At 44.1% G+C, this 9,505-nt stretch overlaps 1 gene segment (V, D, J or C); it reads left to right on the top strand.

The window, feature by feature from the left end:
• The first annotated feature begins 1,457 nt into the window (after positions 1-1,457).
• On the top strand, positions 1,458-2,384 carry LOC118532197 (T cell receptor beta variable 12-5-like). The segment is given in 2 exon segments: positions 1,458-1,583; positions 1,667-2,384. Coding segments are annotated over 2 exon segments (570 nt in total).
• The last annotated feature ends 7,121 nt before the right edge of the window (positions 2,385-9,505 follow it).

Consider the following 9,505-nt stretch of genomic DNA (forward strand, 5'->3'; position numbering starts at 1 on the left):
TAGACCCCTTCCATCTTCCAAGCCGGCAATGACCGGTCGAGTCTGTTCTTGTGCTGTATCACTCTGACTCTGACTCTTCTTCCTCCTTCTTCCACATGTTAGGACCCTTGGGATTATATTGGTCCCACCTTTAAATTTCAGTATACACTCCCTATATTAAGGTCTGCTGATCAGCAGCCTTAATTCCATTTGGAACTTTCATTCCCCCTTGTTATGTAATATAACACACCCACAATTCCAGGGATGGGACATGGACATCTTTGGGGAGCCGTCATTCTGTCTACCACACCTAGGTACATGGTAACAAGGAAAGAGCGAACAATGATCTTTTTGGAAACAGAAAAATGGCCAGAGATTTACATTCTGGATCCAATAGAAACCAATAGATAAACAGGTACCTCAGGTAACATAATCCAGTCCGAAAAATATCTGCTTTTTGAAATTAGCATGTGTCGGGGCGCCTGGGTGGCTCAGTGGGTTAAGCATCTGCTTCAGCTCAGGTCATGATCCCAGGGTCCTGGGATTGAGCCCCGTGTCTGGCTCCTTGCTCAGCGGGGAGTCTGCTTCTCCCTCTGGCCCTCCTTGCTCGTGCTTTCTCTCTCTCTCATGTGCTCTCTCTCTCAAATAAATAAAATCTTAAAAATATTATAATAAAATTAGCATGTGGTCCTTAGATTCAGAGGACTCAACAGTACGTCTCTATGCTAACCACAAAATACAGACTTGAACTGGTCCTTCTTCTTGATTAACAACTTAACTGACCAACCCAAAAAACAGGCTTCTCTCTGCTCTCCATAACCTTTACCATGAGCCGAAGAGGGTTTGTGGCATCAGACCCCTTTTAGAGGGAAAGGCTCAGTGTTATTGATTTAAAAACAATGAGCTTTTCTAGGAGTAAGAATATATTTAAATCAACTCTATTTGCAAGTCTTCAAGAATGAGAAAATCCTCCACTTATTTCATGGTGGGGGTAGAGAAGTGTGGAAGATCCTATCCTATGGGCTTTGAGAATTTAATAGAGCTCAAGGATAAATAAACTCAGAAAGGTTTTTCTCTGCAAGTAAGAGCTTTCAGATTGAATCAGTTCTCATCAAGCCCCTGGAGCCCTAACAATGCAGTTGGTGTTCTTGTTTTTCCTGGAGTGCTCAGAGCCTAACTCCTAACTAACTGATGGATGGTTTTGAGCATGTGTATATGACCAGGAGCCTTAAGCCACTAGTGAGGGGAGTATGAGAGCTTGCAGAGAAGCTGGCTTGCAGGGAGACAATGAAGTTATCTGCAAATACTTGGAGTTTAGGCTCTGGTTGCATAAGTCTGTATCCCAGGGCAGCTGTAACTGGGTTCAGTTGTGCCTGATTCATCTCTCAGAGACGCAGCCTCCTCTGCAGGGAGCTCCTGAGTTGGGGGTGGCGACTTATTTAGTGATGTCACTGACAGACACATCTCGTGGAGATATATTGTCCCCAAACTCGAAACTCTGCTCATGCTCACAAGGGCCCTGGTCTGGGCTGTTCCACATCTGCCTTCACCTTGCGATGGGCACCCCGGCCCTCTGTCTCTTAGGGGTCCTTTGTCTCCTAGGGGTAAGTGAGTCCCCAGAATATGTAACATTCTCATTCTGGGTTTCCCTGTTGTGACTCCAATATTTTTCTTATTCTGTCCCCAGATTCTGTCCCCTTCCACAGAGTTTACAGATGCTGGAGTCATCCAGACACCCAGGCACAAGGTGACAAAGATGGGACAAGAAGTAAACCTGACCTGCAAGGCTATTTCTGGTCACACAGCCCTTTTCTGGTACAGTCAGACCTCAGGGCAGGGACCGGAGCTGCTGATCTACTTCAGCAATCAAGCCCGTGTAGATGAGTCGGGGATGCAGAAACGGTTCTCAGCAGAGATGTCTGACGAATCATCCTCCACGCTGACGATCAAGCCCACAGAACCCAAGGACTCAGCCACGTACCTGTGTGCCAGCAGTGTAGACACAGTGCTGCCGAGTCACCCGCTCCCAGTGCAGAAACCCTCAAGCTTCCCCTTCTGCCTCCAGCCCCCAGCTGTCCTCTGCAGTCTTTCGAAGCTTCTCCGCTGTCAGCACAGGGATGTGGGTCTGGTGTTCTTCATGTCTCTGGGGAAGGCAAGAACAGATACTTCTCAGTATCACAGTAGAAAACTTTTGGTAGGAAGACAATAGGAGGTTGGTTTTGGCATTCCTCACAGAGGGTGACTGAGTCCAAGACTGAGGGTGAATGTCACCCACTGGGCTTTCAAGTGATTAAGTAAACTCAAAACCATGCCTCACGTAGCCTGGGTTTTCTCAAGTTAGTGGTCTTTGCTCCCTTCTGCCTACGCCTTCATCAAAATGGTTAAGTGGGCGTGGTTGTCTCCACAGACCCACCCAGCCCTTCCCATTTCTTCCAACCCTTCTCGTTCTCTGTTTTCCAAACAGTCTTCCTTAATTGTAGCAAAATTATTTTCCACCCTCTCATTTTTTTAACTTTTCATTTAAAAATCACTATAGATTCACCGGAAGTTGCCCAGTAGAACAAATGGGTCTAGTCACCCGTCATCTGGTTTCCACCCACGGCCATATCTTACATAATCATACTCAAGTTATCAAGACCATGAAATTGACATTGGCCACGAGTGTGGAAGCAGGTCTACATTATTTCTGTCACACGTATAGGTTCACACAGCCTCTACCACAGTCAAGATGCAGAGCTGTTGCAACACCCAAAATCTCCCTTTATAATGTCACACGCACACACACACCACCCCAACCCCTGGGAACCACTGATCTACTCTCTATATCTATAATGTTGTCATTTTGAGACTGTTATGAATGGAATCATATACTAGGTGAGCTCTTGAGATGGGCTTGTTCTCCTCAGCATATTGCCCTTGAGATTCAGCCAAGTTGCTGCATTTATCCATAGTTCATTTCTTTTATCGCTGAGTTGTGTTTCACGGCATGGATGTACCAGAGTCCGTTTAGCCATTCACCTCCGGTGGGACATTTTGGTTGTTTCTAGTTTTTGACTATGACAAATAAAGCTTCTATATATAAACATTTATGCTCAGGGTTCTGGATGAACATAAGTTCTCATTTCTCTGGGATACATTTATGCACAGGAGTGAGATTGCTGGGTTACCTGGTGAGTGTGTTCTTACCTTTGAAATACAGAGTGGCTGTATCATTGGACGCTCCTAGAGATTGTTTGTTTATGAGAGAGATCATGTGCGCATGTGCATGAGTTGGGGAGGGGCAGAGGGAGAAGGAGAAACAGATTCCCAGCTGAGCAGGGAGCCCAACATGGTGCTTGATCCCAGGACCTTGAGATCATGACCAGAGCTTAAGGCAGACGCCCCGAATTCATTTTTTAATGTAAATTCGATTTACGTGTAACATTCCACTTTATTATTTCCACGACACACATGCAGAGAACTAAAAGAATAGAAAGCGAACATGATAGACCCAGATACTCTTTTCTTTGGATGTTTCTGTACTCTTCTCTTGAGAAATATTTGAATTCTTTCTATCCTTACCCACCTGGGGGTCTGCCCCTTCAATCTGCTCCTCACTGGTTGCTGCTGTCTAATGCTGTTTCAGCTGTTCAGAAAGCTATGAATCCACGGCCAGGTGCCTAATTCATAAAAACACAGAGTTCCCAAATGATGTCTCCCCCGGTGTACTTCATTCGACCAGTTCTGAATGCACACCCTGACTTCTCTGGGCATGTCCTTGTTGGATCCAGGACCACAAACTCTTCTCTGGATTTTGCCTGAAACTCATAGACATTACCTTGCATTTCATCCTGGTTGTGGTAATTCTCAAATTCCACAGTCTTATTTTTCACAGCTATTCCAATGGCAGCCCATATACACGTAAGATTGTTAATATAGTCAGCAATGCTTTGGTGGCATTTGGCTCTAAGAGGTCTGTGTTTTAAGTTTCACTGGAAATTCAAGATCATGTGAATACTGTCCTATGAACCCAAATCCACGGTCATAATCCTAGATTTGCAGTTCCCAGATCCTGACTTCCCAGTAGAAATGGAGTGGTAGGGAATTTAGTTCCTCTTACCGGCATTAAGTGGTGGTATTTTGGGTTTCTGTGAGTCACCCTCATGGGCACCGGCATCCTTTTTGCTTTTCGTTATTGCTTCTCAAGCATTTCTCATCTCTCTTACCTTAAAACCCCCAACATCTTAGGTGGCTTGCAACACCTAGATGATACTGGGCTTCTCAGTTTTTTCATTTGCTCACTTCAATGATCATTTCCTCCGTGTATCTCAGATACTCACATCCACTCTTTATATTCTAGACCTGTAATCACAAATAATTTGAACCACCTCCAAAATCGCTCTCTCAAGCACCCTTTTCTCTACCATTACCTCCTCTCCTTCCATCCCTGGGACTGCCCTGCAGCAACTCTTCAACCCCATTAGGAACTGTAATATTTTACACTTTACTTTTCTTCTTCTCCTTCTACTGTATTAACACTCTTCCTACCTGGGGTGGGGGGTGAGGTCTACTCTCTGCCTCTTTGAGTGGCACAAAGAATCCAAAAAGCTCCTGACTCTCACCAAGCAGCCTTACAATCATAGACCGTGTCTTGAGGTCCATAAGGCCATCTGAGCATAGGAGGCCTGTAAACTTTTCTTTTATTAAAAGAATTGGTGTTTTTTATTGCTTGTTAGTTTCATCCATCAATCATAGCTGAAGGTTTTTTGTTTTTTGTTTTTTTAAGTAGGCTCCATGCTGGTTGAGTTCAATGCAGGGCTTGAGCTCACAACCCTGAGATCAAGACCTGAGCTGGGATCAAAAGTCAGATGCTTAACCCACTGAGCCACCCAGGTGCCCCCAATCATAGTTAAGCTTTTGATGACTACAAAAGCACCAAGAAAAAAAAAATGTTCCTAGAATGTATGATCTGATCTCATTTATGGGTATTGTGCTTCATTTCATAGGCATGAAAAAGTTAGAAGAAAACCAAATATGTATATTTATTTATTTATTTTGTAGGGATGATCAAGATAAACTGTCAAGGGGAACATAATTTGTATAGTATATAAAGTTATTTAAGAAAAATTAAATCAGTAGGGGCTCCTGGGTGGCTCAGCCGGTTTAGCATCCAACTCTTGATTTCAGCTCAGGTCATGATCTCAGGATCGTGAGACTGAGCCCCTGCGTGGGGCTCTCCATTCAATTGGGAGTCTACTTGGGATTCTCTATCTCTCCCTCTCTCTCTCTTTCCCTCTCCCAACTCATGTGTGCACTCTCTCTCTCAAATAAAGAAACAAATAAAAAAAAGAAAAGAAAAATTAAATCAGTAAAGTCCTTATTTAAGTTTATATACACTTGCATATGTTTGTTCTAGGAAGGAGGAAGTTGTAAAATGTTCCTCTGATTATTTAGGACGAAGCTACAGAGGAAGAACGGGAAGAAGATAATTACCCTTGTCTTAGTTCATTTTTCTTTCTAAATTTGAAACACTCCTCACCTCCTACACAATATATAGGTAATCCAAAAAGTAAAAGAAATTCACCAGTTAGGAGAGAAAAGAGAATTTATAGGCAGAACAAGGAAGAGCCAATGCTATGGGGACCTACCAGGTTTCAGACCAAATCTAGGCCTCACAGTTGAGGCTGGCTTTTCAGTGCCGATATGATAGACATGACACAGGACCTATGATGACATTTCCTGCATTCATCCTGGAGCATCCAAATGGTCACAGACTTTATAGACTAAACGTTATTACAACACAAAGACCCTGAAATGCAGTTAGAAAACTGAGTATTTGGTCAGGCCTTTAAGTGCTAGATAAAAGGGAAAAGTTAACAGAGAGAATCTGAAATTCCAGACTGAGTCTTATATGTTTGTGGAATAAAATATTACCCTGCCTGTGTGAAATGGAAACCATATGCTCAGAAACTGACCAAAAGGTCTATAACCATTGAAACTCTTGGGGACCCAGCAGGAAGAAATTCATTATGGCCCTGAGAGTAGACTTCTGCTTTTACCCAAGATGGATTAACATGGGTCGGATTTAACCTCCCGCTTGAAACAGCTAAAACAAATAAACATAATACATGCAACAACAGTTTTCAAAACATTATGAATCAGGCAACAAGAGATGGCGACCCCTAAGAGATGGGAAACAACCAGGCTGAGCACCATCTACCTCAAGACCTAGAGGGGGGCCACGATGTGGCCTAGGAGGGGAAACCCAGGAGGAGCCTGGTAGGCTCCCTGAGTTCAGAGTCTGAGTTGAAAATACAGGGACCATAGGAGAGATGCTTCTAGACACTTTTCTATTGGCCACAAGGAGGCATTATGGTGTCACTGATAACGGAGAGTTGTAGAGAATGTCCTTGATACTCTCTGAAGTGTGGATATAAATAGAGGAATTGCAGGGCTTGACTTCTGTATTAAGGTGGGGATAGTCTGCAGCCATCAGTCATCCATCCGTGATGCAGACAGCAACACACAAAGACATCTCAACAGGTTTATAAATGATAGTTTAGCAAAAGCTCTTCCTGTGTTGAGGAACCTCTGACCTGCTTTGTAGGGTGTAAGAAATGAGGAGTGAGACAGAGAGGCCCAAATGAGCCTGGGGCAGATATAGGAAGAGGGGCAATATGGGGCAGCACCACCTCCACTCCACACGTGATCTGGCCCAGCCCGGGTTCTGCTGCCAAGCCGGAAGCTGTGTGTAATATCACAACAAGGAGTGACCCTTGCCTTGGTGAAGCCAACAGCAGACGGTCATCACAGGCAGATCTACCCGTCAGGGACCGGGGACTCTGCACGCCCATCTCTCCACCCACAGATCAGAGTCTGGGGCAGGCCGACGCCCCGTTCCTGTTGTGGTTCTGCCATGGCTCCCAGGCTGCTCCACTGTGTGGCCTTTTGTCTCCTTGGAGCAGGTGAGTCCTGGTCAGAAAGGAAGTCTTTTGACTAAAGCTATCTTGTCCTCAGTTTTGTACCTTTCTTTTATGGCAGCCATAGCAGTCTCCTTCTTGACTCTGTCTCTATGTTTTCTTTCTCTCTCTGCAGGTCACATGGGTGCCATGGTCATCCAGAGCCCAAGATACCAGGTTACGAGGGTGGGAAAACCAGTGAATTTGAGCTGTTCTCAGAATCTGAATCATGACAGCATGTACTGGTACCAACAGAAGCTGAGCCAAGCCCCAAAGTTACTGCTCTACTACTATAATAAAGTCCTTAACAGAGAAGCAGACACCTCTGATAACTTCCAATCCAGCCTGCCCAACACTTCTTTCTGTTCTCTCAACATCCAGTCGCCAGGCTTGGGGGACTCAGCAGTGTATCTCTGCGCCAGCAGTAAAGACACAGAGCTGCACTGTTACCTCTCCCCTGTGCATAAACCTCTCTGTTTCCTGGATCCAAGAGCCTCCTCTAGACCATCCCACCTGCCCATCCTACGACAATAGTAAGAAGCGGGTTTATGACTCTCATCACCTTGTTTGTAGACAGAAGCCGGGCAGAAACCTACGAAAACCACTGACAGTTAGGCCAAGAGTGGAAAAGTGGTTACACTCACTCAGCGTTCGGTTTGTGGTATTTCCCCAGGATCACCTTAGTCACCCGTTCTGTTCTCTTCAGTACATAAATAGGAACTTTTTAAAAATTGTTTTGTTTTTTAACATAAGTTGGAGACCTGGAAATATGATAAAGGGCAGGCCCGTCCAGACAAAGGGTGGCCCCACTCTCATGAATCCTTGCTGCAGTCTCATGGTTTTCTTGTCAAGTAGGGAAAATTAGAACTGCTAAAAACTTGTGCCAGATGTGAAGCTGAATGAACTGCCTGGCACATGTATTATTCACAGGGTATTTAACTACGTTGCATGATATAAATTTGCGTATGAACCATTTAAGTGGCACACAGATAGGACACATACCCAAAACTAGATGTGGTGCTTTAAAAGAAATATTAAAATGAATAGAATTTGCCCTACATTTTTATTTTTAATAGTAATAAAAAAAATATCAAGTACTGCAGCTTGTTTGAAATAAAAGGGGTTTCTGGAATGTATTAGAACAGGTTTCTAAAAGCTAGTATGTATCTTACGGCCTTTAAGAGACTGAAATATTTATGATGGCCAATTGAATAAACACATGTATCATCATTTCAGGAAAGAACAAGCATCTACTAGCTGTGAGATGTCTGCTTCAGAGGATGGAACTGTGTCCTCATTTTAATTCCGAAGAACACATAGATATTCCTACTAAGCAGTGGCTCATCACATCACCTCGTAAGGTCATCAACAGCATCACATGCTTCCAACTCTTTAATCAAGAGGCCAAGAAGTACTACCCAAGATCACATTTGGTAACTAAGTAAAATTCAGAGAAGCTAAATGCTGTCATCCGGGCCACCCACCATCACTACAGTGGTCTGCTTTTCCTTTCTTTCGCTCACCATATGGCCACACCCCTTTCCTTACAAATGATGAAGGCTGCGTCTCTATGCTTCTGCCTATGTTTCAAATGAGATGTTGGGGCTAATGTCTCTGGGTCCCCCTCCCCTCATTCGTGACTCCATGACAAGGTTTAAGAAATTGTTGCATCTTGAGCTAAATGGCAAAAGAATTCAACCAGAGGGCAGATTAGAGATTCTTTAGATGATGTGAACACTCGACATCCTCTCGAAGAAAGGGAGGAGAGAAATGAAAAGCAAAGACTCACTTCATTCCAGCCCAGATAAAACACGGAGCCCGGGGCTGCAGATGCAGATGCTCTATGCTCTGGTCTGATCCTAATGCCCAGAAGAGGGAGGAGGAGGTGGAAGAGGGTATGATTTGCTCTAGCCAAGCAGAGCAGTATAGAACTGCCTCGTTCTCTAGCAGGTATGGTCACTAGAAGTGTGAAGACACACCTAGGGAAGGAGGGAAATTAAAATCTTAGGAGAATCTGATAGAAAAAGCTGGAAAATAAACACAAGACCACAGTGTTGGATGCTCTGAGAGTTTGAAGAGAGCCGGGGACAAGAGTGAGTGGTGTCTGTATTTTATTTTATTTTATTTTATTTTATTTTACTTTATTGTGGCCAGAACACTTAACATGAGATCTACCCTCTTAAAATTTTGCATAATATGGTATATACATACAATGGTATGTTATTTAGTCTTGAAAGAGAAGGAAATCCTGCAACACGTGATGACATGAATGACCTTGAGGACATTCTGCTGAGTGACCTAAGCCAGTCACAGAAGGACAGGTGCTGCACGATCCACTTACATGGGAAGGAGTGGCTTCCTTCTGGGCTGATGTCTTGTCCCAGTTGCAGTCTCCTCTGATCTTTCCCATTTATGCTCAGGGCTTTCATTTCCCAGCAGCCAAATGAGGACGTCTTATAAGAGCAGAACCTCTGTGAAGATCCAGAGCCATCAGATGGATTTATAGGCACCAACAATTTTCTGGAACTGACAGTTACTTCAGTAGAGCTTACTACGGACTGTGACCCCTCTCGAAGCCCCAAACCCAC

The sequence above is a fragment of the Halichoerus grypus genome, chromosome 12 (genome assembly GCF_964656455.1).
Source record: "Halichoerus grypus chromosome 12, mHalGry1.hap1.1, whole genome shotgun sequence".
NCBI classification, from domain to species: Eukaryota; Metazoa; Chordata; class Mammalia; order Carnivora; family Phocidae; genus Halichoerus; species Halichoerus grypus.